The following is a 26,370-nucleotide window of genomic DNA, read 5'->3' as shown; positions in this document are numbered from 1 at the left end:
AATTGCATTTGTTCTCTTCAGACATGATCTGTCATAAATGTACCCACCAGTTCCAGACATGATCAACCCTGTCGGTGTGGTAAATAGTCTGATCTTTTGCAATCTGACCAGGCACAGCCGCCGCAAATAATGCAACAGGCATGCTACATCAAAATAGGAAGATCAGAGTTGCAGCTAGAGACCCAAAGATCAGTGGGAGACCTCTATCTCTCGGTTCAGGTAAGTTCTGGGTGTATAGTTAATTTTTTATACCCTAGCAAGACCCAAAAGCAGCAGTCACCATCAGGCCCCTATTGTTGTAGCAATTGTACAAAAATGGTCCCTGCCCCACAGAATTTACAGTCTAACTTGAAACAAGAATAGGAAACAAGTGGGGAAAGAGGTAAGGTTAATGATAATAAGATGACACAGTGACTGACATCAACTGGCTATTGCAGAACTCAAAGATGCTATTAATGACAACTGTTCATCTAGTGCATACATTACTTATCCATTCAGAGCAATGGGAGGTTTCAGAGTAACAGCCGTGTTAGTCTGTATCCGCAAAAAGAAGAACAGGAGGACTTGTGGCCCCTTAGAGACTAACAAATGTATTAGAGCATAAGCTTTCGTGGACTACAGCCCACTTCTTCGGATGCATATAGAATGGAACATATATTGAGGAGATATATATACACACACATACAGAGAGCATAAACAGGTGGGAGTTGTCTTACCAACTCTGAGAGGCCAATTAATTAAGAGAAAAAAAACTTTTGAAGTGATAATCAAGCTAGCCCAGTACAGACAGTTTGATAAGTGTGAGCATACTTACAAGGGGAGATAGATTCAATGTTTGTAATGGCTCAGCCATTCCCAGTCCTTATTCAAACCGGAGTTGATTGTGTCTAGTTTGCATATCAATTCTAGCTCAGCAGTCTCTCGTTGGAGTCTGTTTTTGAAGTTTTTCTGTTGTAATATAGCCACCCGCAGGTCTGTCACTGAATGACCAGACAGGTTAAAGTGTTCTCCCACTGGTTTTTGAGTATTTTGATTCCTGATGTCAGATTTGTGTCCATTAATTCTTTTGCGTAGAGACTGTCCGGTTTGGCCAATGTACATGGCAGAGGGGCATTGCTGGCACATGATGGCATATATCACATTGGTAGATGTGCAGGTGAACGAGCCCGATGGTATGGCTGATGTGATTAGGTCCTATGATGATGTCACTTGAATAGATATGTGGACAGAGTTGGCATCGGGGTTTGTTACAAGGATAGGTTCCTGGGTTAGTGGTTTTGTTCAGTGATGTGTGGTTGCTGGTGAGTATTTGCTTTAGGTTGGGGGGTTGTCTGTAAGCGAGGACAGGTCTGTCTCCCAAGATCTGTGAGAGTAAAGGATCATCTTTCAGGATAGGTTGTAGATCTCTGATGATGCGCTGGAGAGGTTTTAGTTGGGGGCTGAAGGTGACAGCTAGTGGTGTTCTGTTATTTTCTTTGTTGGGCCTGTCTTGTAGGAGGTGACTTCTGGGTACTTGTCTGGCTCTGTCAATCTGTTTTTTCACTTCAGCAGGTGGGTATTGTAGTTTTAAGAATGCTTGATAGAGATCTTGTAGGTGCTTGTCTCTATCCGAGGGATTGGAGCAAATGCGGTTATATCTTAGAGCTTGGCTGTAGACAATGGATCGTGTGGTGTGTCCTGGATGGAAGCTGGAGGCATGTAGGTAAGTGTAGCGGTCAGTAGGTTTCCGGTATAGGGTGGTATTTATGTGACCATTGCTTATTAGCACAGTAGTGTCCAGGAAATGGACCGCTTGTGTGGATTGATCTAGGCTGAGGTTGATGGTGGGATGGAAATTATTGAAATCATGGTGAAATTCCTCAAGGGCTTCTTTTCCATAGGTCCAGATGATGAAGATGTCATCAATGTAGCGCAAGTAGAGTAGGGGCGTTAGGGGACGAGAGCTAAGGAAGCATTGTTCTAAGTCAGCCACTGAAGTGCTAAAAGCAGGCTAAATTTAACACATTGGGTTTTTTGAGATTATAAAAAGGCCAGTGTACCAATAGCCGGGGGGAATAATCCAATCTGTGTTTCTCCATTGGGTATATTTTGCATTCATTAACCAAAGTACTAGTGGAATGTCTTCAAAAGAAATACTTTTAAATATGTGTAAACGTGTATTCCTATATCTTTTCCAAAGGGAGTCATTCATGCAAGACTTTTGTAACTTATGCCCATTTTTTTAATACTCAGTAGAACATCTGATATGCTACCAGTAGACCCAGACCTTAAAAATATAGTAAGAAAGAAAATGAAAGGAGAATAGGAGGGGGAAGTTTACCTGGAAGGTTGATGCTTTTTCCTAAACTAAAGCAAACATTTACAGAACTTTCTGTTGAGTTGATTATGACAAGTACAATGTACCTGAGTTCTCCAATTAATCCTCCAACTTAGTTTCTGGTTTCATGTGCTGTCACAATTGCTAAGAATCGAAGATTTTTGCCAACAGTATGATTTTGCACCATCTGTCTTTTCTATTTCAGAAGTCTGTTCCCTTCATGGACAGCTGGAGACCTACAGTAGAGGAAGTACATTTAGATCATTTTATTTTTCTTGGCATTTTCCTATTTCTTTATTTGTAGACTACATATCCCTGAAAATTCTACTTACCGGACAAACAGGAGAATGTTATCAGACCTGCCTTGTTATAAAATGAGACACATAACTGCTCAGATTAGTTATACAAATTGTATGCTTATCCATTTGTGTAGCTTCCTATATCACCCCCAACACAGTAGTAACTAAATGCCTTATCCAAATTGTACCCAAACACCTCGCCTTTAGAGATTGACTCTCTGATTCAGGAAGACTTGGTGATCATTTGACAAGATAACCACAACATTTTGGTGCCATGTAAAGTACTGGAGAAACTGAGAAAATCAATGTTTCTGTCAGGTTTTCCAAAGGTGACAGGGAATTGCTCTAACTCTCTCACTTATGGTCTCTCTCAAGTGCTGTTTAGGATGTAAATGCTGGGGGTGAGCTGTATTATCTCCTGTGCCTCAGGATGAGTGCACTGTTGGCACTTTGCTGATGATAATGTTATGCTGGCATGGTTAATGGCTGCCATCAAGTGAGTTTTTCATCTGTAGACAGTCACAGACCTCAAAGTGATGGGCATGCCAGCCTCCTTTTATTTAGGTTAAATGGAAGAAGCAATTAAGCTCCCTTTATGGAGAAAGACACTAAACCAATAGACACCACCATCCAAGGAGAGGAAGGTCTGAGCAAGAATTAACTCAGGGAGAATAAAAGGGGTTTACCGGAGACTGATTGAAAATTCAGGGGCTGAGACATTGATTGGTGGAGCAGTGTTTTTGTCAGGAGGAGAAAGCCAGGAGGCAGTGAGAGAAGCAGTGTGAGGTTGGTCCTGAGAGGAAGCCAGGAGTGAACTATACAAAATGCTGGTTGAGAGGCACATTTGGATTTCTGAACAGGGAAACTGCCTGCTGGTGTTTATTTCTATTGTGTTCAGAGAAACAGGACTTTGTGTACATCCTTTGCAAATAAACAGGATTGCATGAAAGGAATATCTGACTCATCAATTTCTGGGCTACTGAATACTGGTTAACCATTTGGCCAAGGGCCAACAAATAGTTAATACCACATAGCCTTCAGTTTATTGTTTTCCTGTTAGACTATCTGCCTGCTCATTACTCTCTTCTTAATGGCTATTTGGTCCCTTCCACTCATGACTTTGTGCCTCCTGTCACAGCTTACACTTCTGTTTCCTGTGTACTAAGCACACTCTACCTCTGTTTAGATCTCTCCTTAAGACCACTTCTTTTTCCCACCCTCTCCTTGTTGATCCTCTACAGTGTTATCTACTCCCACTCTTACAGGTCATTCTTTGTTTAAAGTGTATCCAACTAGTTTAAATTGTAAACTCTTTGTGGCAGGGACCTGTCTAAACTATGTCTTGTAAAGTACTCTACACAAGTAATTCTTGCAGCACAAGGTTTAGCAAGTAGGTTTTACAGTGCAGGGGTTAAATAAATGAATGAGACAAAAAATGCTAATACAGAACATCATCATTCTAACTGAAATTGCTTCATTTTCACAGTTGCAGACCTAGTCCCTAATCCTTAGATTGACTGCTGCTCCTTTAGAAGTTAATCAAGATGGGGATTTTATAGAGAATTAGCATAGAATTCAGTAAGACTAAATGACCAGTGAAATTTTAGAAACTGGTTTTGGCTGAGCAAATATCAGACGGTAACAACTTTCAGGCACTGCTAACCTGATTTGAATTAGAACCAGTAATTCAATGGCAAAAGACTCCATGTGCCATTGTTAATTGCATTGGATGAGATATCCAGGTGCTGATTCTGGCATCCACTCCAGACCTTCTGTGCCGCTGTGGCCACGTACAGTGACTCTACAGGAGCGAGGGGAAAACTCCCACAGCACAGAAGCGGTGAGGTGTCAACATGAGCAGCCCTATAACAGAGTGTGTGGGAGAGGGAGCAGCAAAGCACTGAATGTTCTAGGGTAGCTGGACTACTGTACAATCCATTGGCAATCCTGGCCAGGATGTGCTTACAGGCTGCTCTAATTTATGGTGGGGGGGCTATTTTGCCGCCTGCCCCCAGTAGCCTAGAATCCAGATGGCACAAAGGTGTTCTAAAGCCATTTTGTTCCCTATTCCTGGGCTGTGCCTCTCCAGATCTGCAACAAGGAGACCAAGCCCCCATCCCAGAAATCCCTATTTAATTTTGTTCATTATATTAAACAAGACTCAGTACTGTATATAGACATTTGTTACCAGCAAGCTGCTACTTGCCCTGAAGTAGGGACAGCATCTTGACAATATGCAATATTACATTATAAATAACAATGCTGATGAGATCACCTCTCTAATGCAGTCAGGAGCTCTTGCGTGTCTTTCAGTTTCCTGTTGCGAGGCCCATAAACAGCTATTTGAATCTGCAAACACTGTTTAGCATAAAATGAACGAGAAGTGATACACTGTATAATCCAACTTCAAAATCAATCAAGTTGCAGAAGTACTGATTATCTACATATTAGCAAAGGAACTACAGTGGTTCTGCCTAGAAAGGACTTCAGTGATGTCAGAGGAGTATTTGTAAAAATCTGAATTAGAATCTAAGAAGCATAAATGGCTGGGTCTTGTAGAATTAAATATCCAGGTATAATATAAATAATATTATCAGCATGACATGGCACTTTCCATCAAAGCACTCTGCTTAACTAATTAATTTGCATGACACCCTTGTGATACAGGTATTAACCAGAGTTTTACAGATGGGGAAACTGAGGCAGAGTGGCTGGCTAGGGGCTAGATTCTCCCTGGTTGAGAGGGGAGGGACATCACTGTACATTTTAATTCATGGAGCTTCTTTCTATTCATTCCACTGGGGGTGGGAGGAGGGCTTTTAAGATAGGAGATAGCTACAGGTTGCCACTGTTGGGAGGCTGTTCCCCCTCCTCCCCACAACAGCATAGGTTTTATAGCCTGCTTCTCCTTCCCAGCTGTGTGGTAGCAGTTGTCACGGCGGTTCATCAACACTATTAAATCCCAATTGATAGCCAATCCAGTATTCAGGGGTTCTGCAGGGGAGTAAGTATGGTACGTAGATGCTGGCCAGCTGTATCTTCAGTTGCCTGCTGAGCCCAAATCCCTGTGTGGACTTGGTACAGATGGCAGGTTTATGTGGGCAAATCTCATTACTAACATGAATAAGATCTGCACGTCAGACTCCTTGAGAATCTATAGAGAAATAAAGCCTGATATCTCTAGCAGGATTTATCGTTTGGAAAATTAGTGTGCATTTACATTTTCAAAAACTAGGAGGCAGTAAATCCAAGAAAATCACTAGCAATGTAATTATAATTACCTTATTGAACAGCTGGTAAGCCTCTCTCATCTTTCCCTCTGCCAGGCAGATACTGCCCATGATATGGTAAGTTTCAGCTGCCTTCTCACTAAAATCCCCATAGGTGTCTATGATGGACTTCAACGAATCTTTCAGCAGCCTGTAGGCCTGCTACAGAGAAAAATGCAACATAGGTTAGCACATAAAAATATATTCATTTTTGGATCAGCATCTTTAAATGACTGACTGCTGCATGTTTAAGTTATTTGGAGTTTAACACCAATGCTTCTTGGGATCTACAGCCATTCTCCAATGATTTGGAACCCTTACGGAGTATAATTCTGATAGTTTCACTTCTACAAAATGGAAACTCAGGAAGTGTGGTAGGGTGACCACCTGACTCTATGAGACGTCTGTTATTTGACACCTAATGTCCTGTGTCCCATGTCCAGCCAATGTAGGACATGTCCAGTATTTTAACAATAAGCATGTGAAGGGTCATACACTATAGTGTAAATGTGTACTATTTTGCATTATGTATAATTCTGTACCACAAAAAAAACATTGGAGGATGCTGTACCTTAAAAATAATCTTAGGGCAAAATTTTCCAAAGTGCCTAGGCATTTTTGAAAATACTATCTTTAGTCTCCTACTTTTAATTGAGCTGTCCTTTAGGGTGACTATTTACTTTTCAAGAATATACTGTATAGAGAGTAAAGTTACATAAAAAAAACCCTCTGTCCATCAAATATTGCTTATGGAGGAATCAGAACACAGAAACAGGATCTTCATAAAAAATGGGAGAAATCTGGCCCCAATGAAGTAAATAGTATGGATTCTGGGCTGTACTGCCAACACATTGATTTCAGTGGGGCCAGGATTTCACCCCTTGTATTCCTAATGTTATACTGGAAAGTGTTAATGGCTGCCATCAAGCATGTCTTTGAGCTATAAGTAATCACAAATCTTAAAGCTGATGGGTTTGCACGGCTCCTTCATGGAATATGCTAGCTGGAGGCAGTGGAAGCCACCACCCAGGGCACCAGGCTGCATACAAGGTGAAGCTGAAACTAAGGGCATGGCTACACTTGCAGATGTAGAGCACTATGAGTTAAACCAGCCTTCAGAGACTGCAGCAGGGAAAACGCTGCCGTGTGTTTACAGTCAGGTGCAAGCGCACTGGCGTGGCCACATTCGCAGCTCTTGCAATGCCACAAAGAGCAGTGCATTGTGGTATCCCAGTGTGCAAGTGGCTGCAATGTGCTTTTCAAATCGATGGGGGGGGGAGTGGAATGTGACAGGGAGTGTGTTGTGTGTGTGTTTTGGGGGGCTGAGAACATGTCAGCATGCTGTCTTGTAAGTTCAGACAGCAGCAGACCCCTCTTCCCCCCCCCCCCCACAGACACGCACAACAGCATTCCACACTAATGGTTTGCTTTGTCCCGGAGCAGATAAGCGTGCTGGATGTCAGAAATGGAGCTTTGAAAGGGGATATCTGCATGCCTGCAGCCGATTTCAAAACAATGAGAAGAGTGGCCACTTGACTTCAGGGGATTATGGGACGTTTCTGGAGGCCAATCACAGTGCAGTAATGCAACACCTCGTCCACACTGACACCCGGGCGTTTCAGCCAGAGCGCAGCAAGCTTTATGCTTCTTGTGGAGATGGATTACCAGGAGCACTCCAGCTGCAGAGTCCAGGCGCTCTACGAGGACACCTCAGGACTTAGGGCACCAGGGGCTGCTTTAATGCGCTCTAACTCGCAAGCGTAGCCAAGCCCTAAGCCATGAAGGTAGAGGGGTTTTCCTGGAGGCTTACAAATGTATGCATTGGGGGTATTGACTGATTGCAGCTGGTGTGTCTGTGTGAAAGCAAGAGAAAGCCAGCACACAGTGAGGGAAACAGGTGTGAGCACGGCCCTGAGAGGGATTGGAGACAGACCTTCTTGGGGCACAGAACTGGCTGAAAAGCAGGCATGGAAATTGTAAACAAGGAAACTGCTGTTTTCTCCTACTGTGTTCACGGAAATAAGACTTTGGTGCAATCCTGTTTATTTACAAAGAAATACCTGACTCTTATAATCAATTTCTCCTCCTAATGGTAACAGCCTGGCAAGTTACCATTATAAGTGCTCGGGCAACTCTTAACATGCACTGTTAGGTGTATTATTAAAAAGATGACCTAGATTATAGGAGGTCAGTACTTTCTCCTCTTGCATTTAATAGGAGTTTTCTCATTGAGTTGAATGGGAGCAGGATTGTATCTCCTGAGGACTTTTACATTGCCAAGCAAGTGAGGTGATACATGGCTATGCCAAGCGGCATGGAGATTCCGTGTCAGGCAGTGGTGCTATTTGTTTGCTCTTTAGCTCTCCCTCGCCCACACTGACGGTAGGACAGAGACCCATGGATTCTGGCCTCTACTGCCAGTGCAAAGTTGCCCTACAGTCCATGAAGGATCCCGTGTAGGGGGATCCTCCAGTGGCACAGTGCTGGTGAAGTGGCTCCTATGCTACCCTTCCTTCCTGTAGTAGGCGTAGAAGGGGCAGCCAGCCTAGTCCTGCAAACTGCTCATTCCTGGCTGCCATAACCTCCCCTGGGAGCTGATGACACCAGAGAGCAATTAAAGGTGGTGTGTTTTTTCTGACACACACCTGCACATGCACATTCTATGTGGCTGCAAACACTAAGGCATGAAAGTAAGCTTGTAAGCTAGTATTCGGTGTTACCTGTTTTTTCCCTACATATACAAGCCATTTACTGAATTCCTCAATGGCAGTAAGTGTCAGGGAATCCTTTGCACCCAATGCTGCCTGATATGCAATCAGACTCTCTGTAAAATACATTTCAGCCGTCCCTAGAAATAAGCACAGTAATTATTACTGACAGACTGGAATCCTTTTAGAACAGGACATCTCAGCTCCAGCCCAGGTAACAATCCCACACAAATAGTGGATTTAATTAGTAATTTAACTATGTGGGTATAAAAAGCTGCTTCTAGCTTCCCTAGATGCAGAGGGCAAAATTTTGACCCTACTTACATCCCAAGCAACCTCATTGAAGTCTGAAGTTATTTTAATAAGAAAAGGTTAAACAAAATAGTTTTAGGGCACATGAAAACCTGCTAGACTGAAGTCTAATTTATTTACAGAACAAGCAAAGCACAGCAGTGTGTGTATGGGCTTCACTACACTGCCCTGCCAATGGGCTTCAACCTTTCCTTGGAGAGGTAACTCTCCTGTAAGGGTAACTCAGTTTCCATGGCCATTTGCTCCTGGGCCTCTCTGCTGATACTGCTCTCGAAGGTGTTGGGTGGAGTGGTAATGCTTGTGCTGGGGACACCAGTTCACTGGGGTCTGGACTCAGACCAGTAAACTCACTTTACATAGTCTAAAGACCCATGAATTTTCCATCTCTAGAATGGGGATAATGATGTAAAGGTCTTTGAGCTCTACTGATGAAAAGTACTATATAAAAACTAGGTCTTTTGATTATTTCCTAGCTAGAGTAGCATATCAACTGCAAACCTAGATGAGAACTACAACTGTCTAAATTACCACTATCTCCTATAACAAACGTTTGTTTTTTTTTAAACTAGGAAAAAATGGCAAAAAAAGTTGGTTAATGCAGAGTTAAGGTTGCGCGGTGATAGTTCATACACCTTCCAGAACATTGAATTCAGCAAAACTTAAACTTCTGAAAACCAGGAAATACGTTTAAGGTAGACATACTCATGTAACCTTAACTCTGCCCTCTGAGTGATGTCTCACTACACCTATATAAACACAGACTACCACTCTGCCTCTTCACTGTAATGGACAGGGGCTACCTGGCATCGCCCTACACTCAAACCTGAGCCTGCTCCCCCGACAGAATACCACACCTGTAAAATTTAACAGCCACTTCATAGCCTTCTACAACCCCTTCACACTTGCACACAGGATACCAACTAAACCTGTACTTTCCCCTACCTATTATTAAATCCACATATTGCTGTCATATCCCATCTCACTACTAACAATACCCATGACAAGAAGATCCCGGTGCCCTGCTACTGACACAAACTACACAATTCTGTATTGAAATTATGCAGACTGGAACTTCAAGGTACACATGTACCTCTTTCCTTTGAGCTCTACTGATGAAAAGCACTATATAAAAGCAAGGTCTTATACTACTGTGATTAGGTAATAATTACATCAACTGCAAATCTAGATGAGAAAATAGGCAGGGATTCAGATGCAGATCTCATGATATCACAGTCACAGCTCTCTGAAGCTGCTCCAACGTATGCCTCCACCATTCAAATACAACTACATTTAGCACAAAGGGAATGCAGCTGGAGTGCATGCAGATAATTCCCAGTGGCTACTGCCAGCACGGTTAAAGTAAAATCTGGACCTGAATCAGAATTTGAATGTAGATGCAAAGCAAAACCTACATAGTTAAGGTAAATGCCAATGCAACCTTAGCTTGGTATTTCCTGGTTTGAGTTTTGCTGAACTTGGCATTCTAGAAGGGCACCCGGCAACCTTAATTCTGCATCAACAAAGTTGGGGGGAGGGTTAGCTCAGTGGTTTGAGCGTTGGCCTACTAAACCCAGTGTTGTGAGTTCAATCCTTGAGATGGGCCACTTAGGGATCTGGGGCAAAAATCCGTCTGGGGCGTGGTCCTGCTTTGGGCAGCGGGTTGGACTAGATGACCTCCTCAGATCCCTTCCAACCCTGATATTCTATGATTTAATAAAGCTCTACAGATGCACAGCAGGTGTCCAATACTGCACTCCTTACATTCAAAATTCCCACTGAAGTCAATGGAAATGAGTTATAATCAGTAGAAACTCCCATTAAAGACAGCAGAAAGGGGCATTCACACTGGAAAAAAATATCCACCAATACAGGGAATATTAAACACCTGAACTTCCAGGTGCTATTGCTAGAAAATAACACTTCATCTTCTGTTACATGCAATGGTCCAGATTCTGCTTTGAGACACCTGTGCAGCCTCCACTGGCTTCAGTGTGGCTTACATCGGTAAACTGTGGGCAGAACTTGTCACACCACAGGTGGAGTGAAGTGCCAGTTCCAGACAATGATCTCACAAACTTCAGGTGTTGAATATTCCATAGGTCAGCTCATTTTTACTAGTGTGTATATTCCTAAATAGGCTGCGTACATTTTTAGTATTTCCTGACTCATCTGCATGTTCTAGCATTACATTAGGCACTAGAAGAATCATAATTCTGGTACAGTAAACCTCTTCCTTACTTACCAATATGCTGCTGGTCTCCAGTTGCAGCATAAGCTTTGCCCAGCAACAAGGCCGTCTGAGCAGCTTCAACACTAAGTTTCTTGTGCAGAGCCATGCAAATGGAATGGGCCTAACAAAGATGGAGATTATTTAGGCTAAATAAACACTGCATACAAGTACAGTAAATAGACGGTCTACAAAGGCGGGTATTTTCATAGACACCACCACCTTTGTTGAGTTAGCCACAGGTACAGAAACAAGGCAACCCTCTGGAACAGGAAAATTCCACCAAACAAAGCAGTTTAACTCCCGATATTTGACCCAGCACTCAGTATCTCTTCTCCTCAGATTGTGCCTCTCCCACAAGGAGCAAATATTTAAATAAATAAATCTTTATTATTATTAGAGAGAGGTGGAAGCTTCCAACCCACCAGAAGTTAGAGCTATTTGTTCCCCAGGTTTTGCTTTGCATCTACGTTAAAATTCTGATTCAGGTCCAGATTTAGATTTTAAACATACACAAGTTGGTTGTGTTTGGAGCTGGGTGTCTGGTTTAGACCTGTTTCTAATTTTTATCCTTTGGATCTGTAAAGGTGGGGGTGGTTTATTTAAACAGTGTTAAGTAGTTTAGCATGGTTTCAAAGCAAGCAGCCACTGTTTTGCCTTTGCCTGATGCGGCAGGCAGCTTAAGTCAAGTTCTTCAGTCTTCAGACCCCACAGAAAGCGGGGATCAAAATTCTGCAGGAAGTTGCCATGTGACAGTGGTAAAGAATCACAAAAAGAGTCACTTTCTTCCAACATCATAGAAGAAGCTTTATTAGAATAGGAGAAACCGTATTATCTCTAGTTACTCTCTTTCTCAGGGCTTGTCTTCACTGGCACTTTACAGCGTGTGAAAAAACACCCCCTTGAGTGCTGCAAGTTTCAGCACTGTAACGTGCCAGTATACACAGCGCACCAGCGCTGGGAGCTACGCCCCTCCTGGAGGTGGTTTTTTTAGAGCACTGGGAGAGCTCTCTCCCAGGGCTCTGCAGCGACTAACAAGCCACCTCATGTTAGCACAACTTGTCAGCAGCTAACACAATCACTCTGTGCAGGTCCAGTGTTGGTTTATTGTTTTCCCCAGTGTGGCCATTCTCACTTGAGCAAGGCTAACTCAAGAGGAGTTAATCTGAATGTAGATAATTTAGGTTAATTCTGCAGGGAAGACTCAGCCTCACTGTGGAATTGAAGCTTGGGCCTTTCCTCATGACGCCCTGGTACATATGTTATACACCCCTTCTCACAGGAACTGAAGCAGAGCAGCAGATGGCAGTGCAACACAGCTGATTGCTGCTTGCAGCCAGCATAACCTTAGACTAGCTGAGCTACCTCACTTGGGGAAAAGAGTAGTGGGAAAAGGTTGGATCTACCCTGAGTGGCTGGGAACAAGGGTCTGTCAGGTGGAAAAGGTCTTTGGTGGATGCGGGCTCATTTTAGCTCTAATTCAACTCTGGCTGCAATTTTTAAACTGTACTACGAGGATTTCTCAGAGGAACCATGTTATCTTCTGTTCTGTTCAGGTTCTTATGCTGCTCCCATCACTGTGATGTCTGAGTGCTCAAACCCTGCTAACAATGATGAAGATAATTTAAAATACAGTTCTGCTCAGAAAGTGACTGGGCAAAAATTGCCCCTTCTTATTCAGACCTAGTGTCTGTGATTATTCAGAGTCATGGCTGCTGACTTTAATGACAAAATATTCCTTTCAGCCTGGCAGAGCCCACACAGCAATGGGAAACCAAGCTGGGTTCTAGTCATTGTGCATCATCCCCAGAATTGTTTACTAAGCAGCAATTACAGGGCAAATCAGTGACATCTGTACAAAGCACTGACTGCTCTAAGGTTGAACAAGTGTCTCTGTGGACATGATTTGGCATGCAGAATCTTTATTACAGGTGCTGCCCCAGGAGATCCCAGGCTGGGTTCAAAGAGCTGGCAGTTAGGAGAAAATCTTTTTTTAATTGTAAGCTGAGCACAGTTTGATAAGGAAATAATTGAGACACAAACAGGACTCATGTATGGGATTTTTAGAGTCATTTTTTAGAGTAGAACTCTCTAAAGAAATTCCAAGAACAGTTTCTGTAACACATTTGTGCATTACTGACTATATATGTTAGTAAAGCTCTTTTCCTAGTTGCCAATTGTTAGGGCAAAAGTGGCTATTATGGTTCCCTATACCATGTTCACATCATTGGCTAGGTTTCCTGTTAGGGTTCTTCAGCAGATCCTTGCTAAAGTGAATAACAAACAAATTAGTTAACTTTAATCATAGCAACTAAGAGCTGTGATTTTTACTTAGTCCTGCTGCTCTAAAAAGATTTATGAGACTTCCTACCTGTAATAAATATGCTATGGCTCTTTCATGGTTTTTCTTCAGTTGCTCACTTTGGGCAATTTTCTGATAAAGGTTTATCAGTTCTGGAGCTGTATCGCCTTCAGTTGAAATTACTGCATTAACAGCTTTTTCAAAATAACTTGTGGCAAAGTCCAACATGTTTTGCTGCAAACATGTCCTGAAAGAAAGTGGGGAAAGTTAGGTTCTCTAGTAAAAAGATTATTGTCCATATCAGTGGACGCATGAGACAGGCTCAGAGGCCCTCATCCTGTTTTCCTTGCACACATAAAACTCCCAGTGAAGTCTTTTACCCTTGTACTAATCCATTTTCTGTTACAAAAGAAATAGTAAGATACCATTTACATAAAAGCCCAAGCACCTGCTCACACACATGGCATTCATTTTGGTTTTTGTGTTTACCTGCCGAATGCAATGACTAAATCTTTCTCAGATATTTTTAATCCCATGCTCACTCTCCCATCCAGTTCTTGAAGTTCTTCCATGAGTCTCTCTGCCTTCTGCAGGCTGAGATAGGATTCTTTGCCAGTGGAACAGTCAAGGAAAACCACCAAAAATATATGCTAGTAAACAAAGAAAACCATGTAGGCAGAAACTAACCAGAAAAGAACAAGTTGTGCAGGTGTTAGCTTCCAAAACTGTCTTTGCAATACAATCAATACAGTTTCGAAGCATATTGTTTTGGATTTCCTGCCTCTCACTTACAGGGGATATCTTTGAGGTGTGGATGGGAACTCTCCGTTACAGGATGTAGTAAATTACATTATTCATAAAAATCCATTGCTGTCTTCACTTACAAAGATCTGCAAATGTACGTGGCGTTCTTCAGAACATAGAGGGTGGCCATATTCCAATCTGAAGCATTTACAATTAAAGAGAGAATGAACAAGACAAGATGACAGGGTTTAGAGAGAGCTTGAATATGGGAAGGTGGGGAAGCAGGAAATGGTATAAAATTCTCTGTTTTGAATTTTCATCTGGGCTTCATGTAGGATTTTTGGCTTGGTGGAGCCTTCCAGTGAAATTTCACCACTTTAGAAATTCTAATTTATATCACTTTCTGGAACTTTCTTCTCCAAAGAGAAATAAAAGTATCAGGGTCTGTGCACAGCCCTAACATGTAACAACAAAATAAGATTGGTGGGTAAAAGTGTGTAGTGGATGTGCAGAACTGGGAGCCAGTTTTCATAGATTTTTTAAGGCCAGAAGGGACCATTAAACAATCTAGTATGATGTCCTGTATAGTACAGGACACTGAATTTATTCCAGTTACTCCTATATTGAGCCCAATAACTTGTGTTTGACTAAAACCTATCTTTCAGAAAGACATCCACTCTCAATTTGAAGACTTCAAGTGATAGAAAATCCACCACCTCTTGTGATAGTTTGTTCAAATGGTTAATCACCGTGACTGTTAAAAATGTGCCTTATTTCCGAGCTTGGCTCTGACATCCACCCCCTCTGAGGTCTTGGGAAAGTCATTTAACTTCTTTGGCCTTGATTTTCCCATCTGGAATAAGAACACTTGCCCACCTATCTCACAGATATATTCTGCCACTTGATTAATTAGTTATTGTATGGAGCACTTGGAAGAGAAAAAAAACACTATTTAATAAGTATTAATGATTATTACATATTTAATAAACATTCTGTATTAGGCATTTTAATAATGAAATAGTATTGTCAAATGCAAGGATATTTGTTCTGTGCCAGATGTGCTACGCCCAAGGTAAAGTAGATAGTCACAAGAGTTCCTAATATTTCTCTTTTGTCCTCTGGAGTTGCTGCAGGCGTACGAATCCCTATCAGCATGGTACGTTTGGCTGATTCCGCGTGCTCTATGGCCTGTGCAGGAAGACCTAGGAGAAGACAATGAATGAGCTTGCTAACAAAAACAACAGCAGCAACTTCAAATTGAAAATAAGACCTGAACTATGCGATTCTCTGAAGAGATTCAATTTAGACACTAAGGATGACATTCTAGCTCTACTAAAGCCAAAAGGAAGCTGTACCATTGACTTTATGGGGGCCAGGATTTCATACCAGATGTGTAAGAAAACAATTAGGAGAATTTCAGGGGTGGGAAATAATCCCTTAAAGCTATTTAACACAGATATAATAAATAGCCTTCAGAACAATTATGCAGATAAAGATGTTACATGTAGGGAAAATAGGCAGATGAAAGGATCCAGCAGAGTCACAGATTGTACAACATTCCCCAGATGAAACATCTTTTAGGAGAGTAATAATCTGTTTTATCATTAGTCCTAATGCATCCCTCTCTCCAGCCAACCTTTCCCCCCATTGCCTCCCCCGATCCCCCATCCAGGGCTTAATTTGTCCCCAGACTTGCGGGGCTGAGTAAATCTGCTGCGAAAAGTGATACTTGTATGTTTGTTAATATCAGTTTTCATAGCAGACTTAGTAGCTGGAAATAAATAAATTACAGTGATTTGGATGTGCATATTTATTTGTTTTTCCTAAAGCTAATTATGTATTTTAGGAAAAATTGTGAGAACGGCCACGAGGAAGAGTTGGTGGCCGCATTCTGAGGCCACCAAATAGTTTGTCCTGAGAACCCCTGCTTTAGACATTGACAAAGAGGATGTAAGCAAATACATAAGGAGATCTGTCTGAGAGCAAGGAGATCTAATTCTCCGAAATTGTCCCAGGACAGTTAGGAATCTGTGATTATGAAACTCAAGGAATTTACTCACTTTTGATACAAGCAATATTTCTTGTATTTCTAAACATCAATAGCACTCAGAGCATATTAATGCTGAGTGGCCTTTAGAGGTCTGTGCCCAGGGAATACATTGGTTCATTTTTAATTTCAAACTAAAGGTAGATGGCAGCATTTCTCCAGTTTGCAATTTTTTATAGGTCACTGCAGTTATTCTGATCACTCTTAACATACATGTTAGCGTAGTTCCATTCCCCAGGCGGAAATATCTCGATGCAATCCAGGAATGCATACAAAACCCAGAAAGCATTGGCTGAAATTTGCTGAGGTCTTCCAGAAGCTAGATTTTTTATCTGATATGCATTAAAAAAAAAAGTTGAAAACTTGTTTTATAAATCAAACTTTTTTTGTGAGTAACAGAGTTAGTAGAAAAATAAATTGAGATACATAATCACTTAATCCATATAATTCCTATTAGGAACTGTGTTTTAGGTTTGCAATTCAATGAGCATTATGGAGTATAGAACATTTGTTCTTATTTCATTGTTAACTTTGGAAGGCGAAATTATGAAATGAGGAATGTAACTCCACTTCCATTTTTAAAATGATTTTGTGTCCCTGCTTTTCTATTCCCCTTTATTTGTAATCATTGCTATTGTGCTCCAGGCCAGCTCCTGGAGTAGACAAGACGACACAACATACAGAAACCACATGATTTCAGTTCTTCTTCTGGAAGGTGAAGGAGCCCATCATTATGATATTTCCTACCACAGAGCTGAAATTAACTCTTAAACCTTGCTTTGAAACTCAATCTCTGTCCTACTAATACAGTAGGTTTCAATCCTACTAACTGCGAAGTTTCCAGTTGATTCTGAGGAGCCATCTTCAAAGCCACTTGCACATCCCTACTTAGCAGCCACCATCCAGTCTATATGCTGTGCCTTGATGCTGAATGTGCTAAACTACTCACAGTGTGAATCCTCTGGTGATCCACATATTGCTGATCACCTCATTGAGTTAATGGATGCTGCTGGATGGGCACAACGGGAAGGGACACCTCGGAATCTAGACGCCTCACTTAAGCTGGAAGTGCTGGAATTTGATTTGTTATCTCGGTGGAGCTCAGCAACCACCAGCCCAAAGCCGCTGACCAGTCACTCCAAATCAAGCTGCTAGCCATCTGCTGACTGTGTCAAAGGCCCCAAATTAGACACATGTAAGACAACAAGTCCATGACAAATGGCATCAGTTCCATCAGAGAAACACCACTTGGCTCACAGCCACCGAGTTTGACAATATTCTGAGTGATATTAGGAGCAGCCCTGCTGCTGACTATAACAACATATCGCCAGAGTTCTTAAAGCATCTTGGAACTCAGGCTCACCAGTGGCTGGTGCAGTTCTTCACATGAGAGATCAGTAAAGAACAGCTTCTGAAGACATGGCGAACGTCAGAAGTCATTGCTCTCCTGAAACTGGGGAAAGAGTCACATAATGTTGCAAGCTATTGACCAATATCTCCATTGTCTGTGCCATTTAAGGTCCTGGAGCGTCTCATTCTTCAGCACATCTTCCCAGAAGCGGAGTCAGTAATCAGCGTTAAGCAAGCAGGCTTTCAGAGAGGTCAGAGCACCTGCGATCAAGTGCTACCTTTGAAAACATTAACTGAAAACAGTTTTCAGAAAAACCTGAAGACGGGAGCCATATTGCTGGACCTGACAGCAGCATATCACACAGTCTGGCACATGGGACTCTTAGTCAAATTATCACAAGCACTCCCAGCATGGGTAGTTAACGTCATTGACCTTGTCCTCTGCAACAGATGTTTCTGAGTGCACATAGGAGTCAAAGTTATTGCGTGGAAAGGCAAACCAATGGTCTACCCCCAGTGCTCTGTGCTGAAACCGATGCTTTTCAACCTTTAGATAAATGACCTTACATACACCCAGTCCTGCAATTTCATATACACAGATGACATTTGCTTAGGCGTCCAAGCAAGGTCATTCCAAGAACTTGAAGACAACCTACATGCTGACTTGATTAAGATGGCCGAATACCGTAGTCGGTGGCATTTACAACAAGTGTGACCAAGACAGTTTCCAGTGTGTTCCATCTTTACAAAACCAGAACAGACCAAGAACTGAATATTTCTCTCAATGGACATTACTTGAAACACAGATTCCCACCCTGTCTATCTCGGAGTAACCCTAGATAGATCTCGCATGTATGTTAACCACCTGAGGAAAACTGCGGCCAAGGTGAAGAATTCTAAACAAATTGGCCAGCACTTCATGGGGAGCAAATGCTCAAACTCTCCAATCATCCGGTTTAGCCCTCTGTTACTCTGCAGCAGAATACTGTGCTCCGGTCTGGCTCCCTTCACCTCACGTCGAATCTGGGATGATTCGACCCACACCAGTACCGTGGCTCCCTATGTTAAGCAGCATCACTCCTCCACATATCCATCATGAGGATGCTACAGCCAGAATGACTGAGAAGATCCGGGCAAGCCTGAGCCTACCACTATACAGAGAACTCTTTGACTACCCACAAGTGCGCTTGTCGTTGAGGCACCCATTGTGGGCCACTTGCCCTGCCCAGATTTCTCTGTGACATTGATGTGAGGTGAAGAATGGTCTCCATCTGGCACCAGAAACCAGTCTCTTATAATTGACCCAACCACGTGTGTACCTGGCTTTGATCTGCCAAACTGCTCAGGGGTCCTTCTGAACCAATTTTGAATGGGCCAGGGTCCATGTGCAGGCAGCCTTCACTCCTTGGGCCAATGAGAGGATACCACAGGCAGCTGTGGTCAAAGACAGCCAATGTCACACATCACTGACAGCTGCTGTCTGACCAGATTTGACAGTGGACTTAGGGCTCTGCACTTCACTGATGAAGCTGCCGCAAATTGGCTTGGCAAGCGCCGCATCCATAAAGAAGTCCTGATTTATGCGATGAATATGCTATATCCAACTATAAGACAGATATGAATGGACAGCTCGCTTACTAACCATCAGTCCTCAGCCAAATTCTGCTCTCACATGTACACTTGTGAAACCACTGACTCAATTTTGGCTCCAATAAACTTACACCAGGGATGAATTTAGCTCATTGATCTCTAGTTTTGGGGGGGAAATGAACTATTATGCACTCTGAGGTGAAAATGTGCATTGACCCTTCTACTGATACTAGAGTTCCGCTTCTGAGACCAGCATTGCCCCTCTGTCTAGTAGTAGCAGATGTCGGGGGCCTTGCAGGTCAGCTGCGCAGTGAAGAAGAAATCAATGATGCAGATTCTGGGTATCTCCTAGGTGTAACTTGCTTTATTACACATATACACCAGTCCTGGAAAAGAGGAAGTTACAAACAGCACCCCGGCAATCTCTTCTTCCAGAAGTCTCAGACAGGCATTCCCAGGAAGTTACTTTGCCTTATTTTCTATATTTGGAAAAAATTCTGGAGACAGAGTGCAAACTCTTATCTGCCAGAGATTCTCTCCCAGGGCAACTTCATAACAAAACTAACAACATCACAACATTTCTTCATAAAATAAAAACTTGCTTCCACGGTAAAAAGAACTTGTAAGATTCTGTGTAACACCACCATTGGGTGACTCCTACCATAACATGTGCTTTCATTATTAATGGAGCAGTCCTGCACAAACATGCATGTAAGTAACTTTACTCATCCAGTAGTCCCATTATGGGACATTCATAAATATTTGCAGGATCAAAGTAGTGAAGCCAGTTTCACTATCTTCCAAGTTTTTGATGGGGGACGATTGAAATTAGATTTTTACCTTGAAGTATTAAATAGCTGTGAGCCAGGTTGGCGAATGCTTGTGCCAGTTGCCAGTGACCGTCTCCATAGATAATTCTAGTAAGAGCCACACATCTAATAAGTTCCCTGTTGGCTTTATACACCTGAAGAACAAAACAGAGTAGAAATTATTTTTGTGTAAGCATCCTGCCCCCCCGAGTTTTCTCCAAGAGAGGTGGGGAAGTGTCTACATATCGGTTAGAATAAAACCATGTGTTCTCTGTGCATTTGTTACTAGAATATCACAGCTCTGAGTCAGTCTGTTTTATGAGTGTAGGGTCAGATTTGGCCCCAGAGCAATAACAGGTGAGGGAGAATTTCCCCAGCATAGGGTTGACATAAGTAGCCCTGTGTTGCCCATATTAGGAGGAAAGGCCGGGACTGAAGGCAGGAGGGAGAGTGATTGCAACACTCAGAGCCTCTGGGATTCTAGGCCTGGCTGCTCTAACTTAGTGTCCCCAAGGGCTGTACTACTTTACACAAGAGCCATTTCAGCCCCTGCAGAAGCCCAGAATCTGGGCAGTGCAAAGGTGGCATAAAGCCACCTATGTCTGCTTCCTCCACCTGGGCCGTGCTGCTTCTGTCAGGAGATGCAGCACGGACCCTAGCTTGGAACCTTTAACAAGGCTGTTTCCGAGACTCCTCAAGGGACAAATATGAATACTTGTAGCCACTGAAGCTTTGCTGTTGTCTGTCTGCACAGAGACTCGAGGTGCAGGAGGAAGCAGATGGGGGACTCCCTGGGAAAGGATCACAGTGAGAGGGAGCAAGTAGAGGAATTCCTTTTATTGGAAACAGGGTGGTTGTGGTCTCGGCATAAGGAATGAGCATGTGGAGGAGCTGCAATGAGAGGGAGCCGATGAGGAGATCTTTGCACAGGCAGGCATGGTGGGAAGGAGTCTCAGCAGCAGGCTAAAAAGATTTTTAAAGATTGCAAATACCATGTGACTATTAATATCTCAGGGTTGTTGAGAGTTATCAGAAACATCATGATGATGACTAACATCCCACCGCTGCTATTATTAGGCTCAACATCTATATTTGGGTTCCCAAAAATGCTTGCTAATTTTTTGAATCTTTCCTGGTAGGAACTGAATGACTTGGATGCTGCCTACAACAGAAAGCCCCTACTTGGGAAAAAGATGATCGAAACATGAGCTTTACTACAATTAAAATAAAGTAATGCAACAGCTGAACAGCAAACCTGCTACCCCTTTGTATGGGTCATTTAAAAATTATGCGGTGGGACCTTGTGATCTGTTAAACATGGCCTTGAGTTACTTCACTTCCTACAGAAGAAATAACTTCACTGAGGGCTGGATGACACAGTATTTGTAACAGGGAGAGAACCTCTGACCTTATGGTTATTGGCTTGAGTCAGCCTAAACTCATTGGCAGTCACCCAAAGTCATTACCATTCCATGACTTATAGGTGGCATATGTGAAATCAATGAGTCATTCAATCCACTTCCTACCAGACAGAGTGCCTATTGCGGAAGCATGGTCACAGTTTGCCACTAGTGCTACTAGTTTGTGTAGTCTTGACCAAGAGCTAAAGACTAACCTTAACTACTGTCATCCCTCCCTCCTAGTCAGGGCTGTAACACACAAAGAAGCTGGAACTACTGCTTCCAATCACCTGTTACGTTATTTATTATTTCTACTACAGTAGCACCTAGGCCTGAAATCAATCAGTGTTAGGTGCCTAAGTACAGTACCTTTGAGGATCTTGACTTAGAGACTGCAACTGATGCCAAGGCTGCATTGTGCTACGTACTAAACAAACAGGAGATAATTGCTACCCAAAGAGTTTACAATCTAAATAGACAAGATGGGCAAAGGCAGTCTTATTATTACCACTTCACTGACAGGGAACCGAGATTAAGTGACTTTCCCAAGGCTACAAAGAGTTTGTGGCAGAGCTTGGAATTGACCCCAGATCTCCTGAGTCCCAGTCCTGTGCATTAACCACATGAGACCAGCTATCCTTTTACACTGATAAATCATTATAGAATTTCAGTTCTCAGTACTATCAATCTGACACTTTTCCAAGTAACATAAAACCTCACTGCTTCCAATCTCACACCGTTGGTGATAATGCTGAGGCATTTCAAACTGAAATGAATAAACAGAGGATTTTTAAAAAGTAACTTATAAGCAAAAGGGCCAGGTCCAATTTCAGTTACCTCTTTTTCTTTAATGAACTTTTCTGCCATCTTCTGTGCTTGTTCTAATTTCTCATTTGGTGCTGGAGCACAGTCCATAGGCAGTGCTTTTTTCCTCATTTTCTTTTCTTCTCCTTCACTATCTCTTGCTGTGCTCTCACTGTTTGACTCATCCAGATGTTCAGAGGCAGTGGTGCTGATTTCCTGGGACCTGATCATAATATATTATAAGGTTGTATTACTCATGATGTTTATTTCAGATTCATCCATTAGCTGCTACACTTCATTTAAACACAAAACTGGGAATAATGCTTAAAAATATAACCGTAGCAGCAGTGTTACCTTTAACAATTAGGCTAAAGCCTATAACCTGGTTATAAGATAAAAAAAAAAAAAAAGACTTTTTTTGTCTGATGGGAGATTATTTTTATTTACAAAGCCCTTCTTTGCCCTCTTGGAAGAGTGCTGTATAATAAATTTACAGGAAAAACCATTATAGAATGATCAATGTGGCTCCGTCTTAACTTATAACCCAATAAAACAAAGAGAATGGTTACTATAGTGGGGAAGGGGGGAAAGGTGAAGTTATAGATAATGGGGCAGATAGTAAAAATAAAGATCACCCTTTAAAAAGAAAAGTTTAATAACTTACAAGTGAGAGTCCACAGCACCATGGCTTGAATCTGTAGGGATATATATCGGGCTATCTTGCATCATCTTCTTATCAAGAAATACTATGCAGGTCCGAACTGAAACTGTTCAGAAGTAACATGAATGATGAATGTATTTTTTTCACAAAATAAACTGGAACAGAACAGCCCATGACCAGTTAACCTACCTCTCTCAGAGTTATCAATGTGCTCATCAAAACTGTCTCACTGTTATCTCATACTTCCTCTAGTGGTTGTATCCATCTGTTCTCTCATCTCTTCATTATATGTTTGCACAGTGCTTAGCACAATGGTGCCCTGGTTCTACTGCAATGCAAATAAAGCATAAATAATATTTTTATTTGTATTGCAGTAGTACCTCATCACTCATTGTGCTAGGTTCTGGACAAACAGAACAAGACGACAAGCCCCCTGCCACAAAGACCTTCCCAGGGCCGGCTCCAGGCACCAGCCCACCAAGCACATGCTTGGGGCACCACCTTGGGGCAGGGTGGCGCTCGGGTTTTAATTTATGTATTTATTGGTTCGTAGGGGCAGCGCTGGAGGATTTTTTTGTTTCCGCGGCGCTGGGGGGGTGGGGCTTTGGGCGGCCAGCACTTGGAGGGGGGCGGGGGGCTGGCGCAGCACTAGGATGGGGGGGCGGGGGTTGGCACGGCGTGGCGCTCGGATGGGGGGGCGGGGGTTGGCGCGGCGCTCGGATGGGGGGACAGGGACTTGGCGCGGCACGGCGCTCGGATGGGGGACAGGGGCTTCAGGTGGCGCGGCGCTTGGAGGGGGGACAGGGGCTGGCGCAGCACTCGGATGGGGGGGCGGGGGTTGGCACGGAGTGGCGCTCGGATGGGGGGGCGGGGGTTGGCGCGGCGCTCGGATGGGGGGACAGGGACTTGGCGCGGCACGGCGCTCGGATGGGGGACAGGGGCTTCAGGTGGCGCGGCGCTTGGAGGGGCGGGGCTTCAGGCAGTGCAGCACTGGGGGGGCTTGCGCGGTGCTCGGGGGCGGGGCTTCGGGCACAGGGTGCTGGGGGGGGGTCAGCTGCACGGCACTCGTGGGGGGGGGGTACGGCGGCGCGGCGCTCTTCTTTTTTGCCTGGGGTGGCAAAAAAGTTAGAGCCAGCCCTGGCCCTTCCAATCTAAGTATAGGATTAGTTATGTTTATTTAATAATAATACTGTAACATCTTAGTTTAGGGGAGAGACTATACGCATTACAATGAGAATATCCATTAGGAAGTAAAATTAAGAAAAACAACCTCAAACGCTAGACCTTCCAAAGTGTACACAGCTTTGTCTTTCCATTTTTTGCAGTCAACACTCCCCAATCACATATACTTCCAGCAGATAAGTGTCACACTATCTAGAAGTGTTTAATTTGCTGACAAGTGATATTTAACTAAATCAAAATTGAACTGAATAGCTCATTTCTAAGTTGATATTCTGAACCATCCAGGACTGAGTACACAGTTGACCCTCAACAGTCATACAAAACACTGGAATTTCTTTATATCCTTGTCATCTGGGCATTGTATCTGACCTGAACTCTAGAGTGGTTAGGTTAGAACTCAAAACATTTGTAAAGAGCTGCCTGGAGCAGAACTTTACAATTTCCTGGGGTGCATTTGGGCTCACAAAGGCATATGCTACAGGTAGGAGTGACGAAGAACAAGCGAAAAGTTGATGTTTTAGTTGCCAGCTTCACCTCCAATCCCAGAAGAGGAAGTCAGGGTTGGGTAGCACATTTCCTAGCCCCCTGGTCATAGGCTGATAGAGGGGCTAACTATGGTCCAGTGACAAGCCGCCTAGTCCTCTGCTGATGCCAGCTTCAGAAAGTGAGTACAGAGGCTTGCGAGTTGCCAAGCCAGCACCGTGATGCAGGGTATGGCGTGGGCCCCCCAAAATTAAATAACTGTCAATGTAGCACAGTGATTTATTTGTGGGGATTGAGGGAGGAGCGAAGGGAATTCAACAAACATACAGGGACTTTTGCCGCGGCACTGAATTACAGGCCTTACTGCTCCCTGGTTCTCAGGGTCCAATCACTTCCCAACCCCGCAGTGTATTTCCCTCCCTCCCCCCCCCCCTTACATTCTGATACGCCAGTCACCTCAGCCCAGAGAGTGGAGGCATAAGGGGGGGCTCCCCGCTCCCACCCCCCAGCCAGGGGTTTAATAAAGTCACTGCTCTAAGGATGTAAGCAGAGACAGCCCCTGGAGCACAGCACAGCAGCAGGAGGTAGAAATCCAGGGCGGTACCTGCTAACTGCACTGGGGATGGCGGCCAAGAAGAGCTATCCCACAACGGAGCAGGGCCTGGAAGCCGCTCTCAGCTGACAGGCTGGGTTTGCCTGCTGCTTCCTCCATGAAAGGCTCAGTCAGTCCCAGGCAGGTTCCTTTCGTTACACTTCCAATAAGTAAATTAGCAGGCTCCTTCCCCCACTCCTTTACCCTGGGGAGGCCACAATAGAGGCTTTTCTGACAGGCCCCACCCCCACACGGTCGCCTTGGTGACAGAATGCAGGCCCAGGCTGTAGCCTTGGTGACAGTTCGCATTCCCAGCTCAGAGCAAGTTTTACCAGAATCAAGGGCCCAGCGCCATTCCTGGCTCACCAGCCCTCTGTGCAAAGACATGCTGCGTGGGTCATGCATATTGTAATAGACGGTCTGTTCTTTGTGTGTTTGCCTCATTAAAGATTATAGTGTGGCCTGTTTTGGGGCTGTGCGCTGAGCCAAGGGGCCTGCTGAGCTAGGCTGCCATCCTTTGATTCCCTAATCCACTTTAGCAGCCTTGACAGGGTGTGGGCTAACTCAGAGAGAACAAGGGTTTAAAAAGTCAGCTCCTAAAGGACCAGAGGAGCTAGCAAACGGGAGGCTTGCGAGGGAACGTGAAAGGCAGATAGACCTAACACACATATTGTAAACTTCACCCCTTGACCTGTGCAAAAGACCCTGCAAGCGTAAAAAGAGAATGCAGGCAGAAGTCCACCTATCCAGTTTATTGCACTGAATGCAGCATGTACAATTACCTGCCTTGTAGGCAAATGGCGTATGTGAGCATTCGGCGCAAGCAGCTCATGGCCCTCAGAGAGATAGTATGGGCTCTTGAGACCAGAGTGGCCGAACTGGAGGATAAGGGAGACAAAGAGGTCCATAAACTTTCATGGACACAATAGAGAAGTCCCACTCCCAGTCTGACAGCCTCTGTACTGTTGAGGAGGATGAGAATATCAAGCTGGCGAGGAAACAGTCTCATAGTTGGGATCTTCCTTCCAAATAATGTCATGACATCCTCTCAAACAGGATATTCCTCCTGGGGAAGGAACCTTAGTTATTAGGAAGAGCCAGGGAATAGTAATGGGGAATTCAATTACTGAAAATAGTTGGGTTTGCGATGACTGCTTGCAGGTAGCAAAGGTTCCAGACCTCACGAGACATCGAGACAGATTTATCTGCCGTGCTGGGGAGGAGCCAGTGGTTGTGGTACACGCAGGTACCAATGACATAACAAATGGTAAGAG

General features: G+C 43.6%; 1 protein-coding gene and 1 long non-coding RNA gene across 4 annotated transcripts; one reads left to right on the top strand and one right to left on the bottom strand.

Moving 5' to 3' along the window:
* The first annotated feature begins 108 nt into the window (after positions 1-108).
* Positions 109-2,657, top strand: LOC135984222 (uncharacterized). Its single transcript, XR_010602138.1, has 2 exons — positions 109-219; positions 2,523-2,657. It is a non-coding gene; the product is annotated as an uncharacterized LOC135984222 (long non-coding RNA).
* On the bottom strand, positions 570-25,317 carry TTC23L (tetratricopeptide repeat domain 23 like). 3 transcript variants are annotated; one of them, XM_065598847.1, is made up of 13 exons: positions 25,109-25,298; positions 23,029-23,167; positions 22,843-22,945; positions 22,212-22,401; positions 20,006-20,129; positions 15,221-15,380; positions 13,924-14,049; positions 13,504-13,681; positions 11,148-11,256; positions 8,606-8,733; positions 5,898-6,047; positions 4,892-4,974; positions 570-2,553 (listed from the first exon to the last, which is right to left on the bottom strand). In XM_065598847.1, exons 3-13 carry the CDS (start codon positions 22,905-22,907, stop codon positions 2,514-2,516), a joined length of 1,353 nt encoding a protein of 450 aa, XP_065454919.1. In that variant the 5' UTR covers positions 22,908-22,945; positions 23,029-23,167; positions 25,109-25,298; the 3' UTR covers positions 570-2,513. The 3 variants fall into 3 exon arrangements, 2 of the variants coding, with proteins under 2 accessions (XP_065454919.1, XP_065454918.1); XR_010602137.1 differs by lacking the exon at positions 23,029-23,167 and having other exon boundaries at positions 1,806-1,943; positions 2,404-2,553; positions 25,109-25,251; XM_065598846.1 differs by lacking the exon at positions 23,029-23,167 and having other exon boundaries at positions 25,109-25,317.
* Positions 25,318-26,370: the final 1,053 nt, after the last annotated feature.

This window comes from Chrysemys picta, chromosome 6, assembly GCF_011386835.1.
Source record: "Chrysemys picta bellii isolate R12L10 chromosome 6, ASM1138683v2, whole genome shotgun sequence".
In the NCBI taxonomy this organism is placed as follows: domain Eukaryota; kingdom Metazoa; phylum Chordata; order Testudines; family Emydidae; genus Chrysemys; species Chrysemys picta.
This window is presented reverse-complemented; position numbering and strand designations above follow the sequence as displayed.

Bases quoted from the DNA above. Each gene is read 5' to 3' on its own strand.
- TTC23L (XM_065598846.1), bottom strand. From the start codon at position 22,907: ATGATGCAAGATAGCCCGATATATATCCCTACAGATTCAAGCCATGGT. The intron at 20,130-22,211 runs GTAACTGAAATT...TTTGTTCTTCAG, and splicing joins AGTTCATTAAAGAAAAAGAG to GTGTATAAAGCCAACAGGGA. The intron at 2,554-4,891 runs GTGATCTCATCA...CCTCTACTGTAG, and splicing joins CTCCTGACTGCATTAGAGAG to GTCTCCAGCTGTCCATGAAG.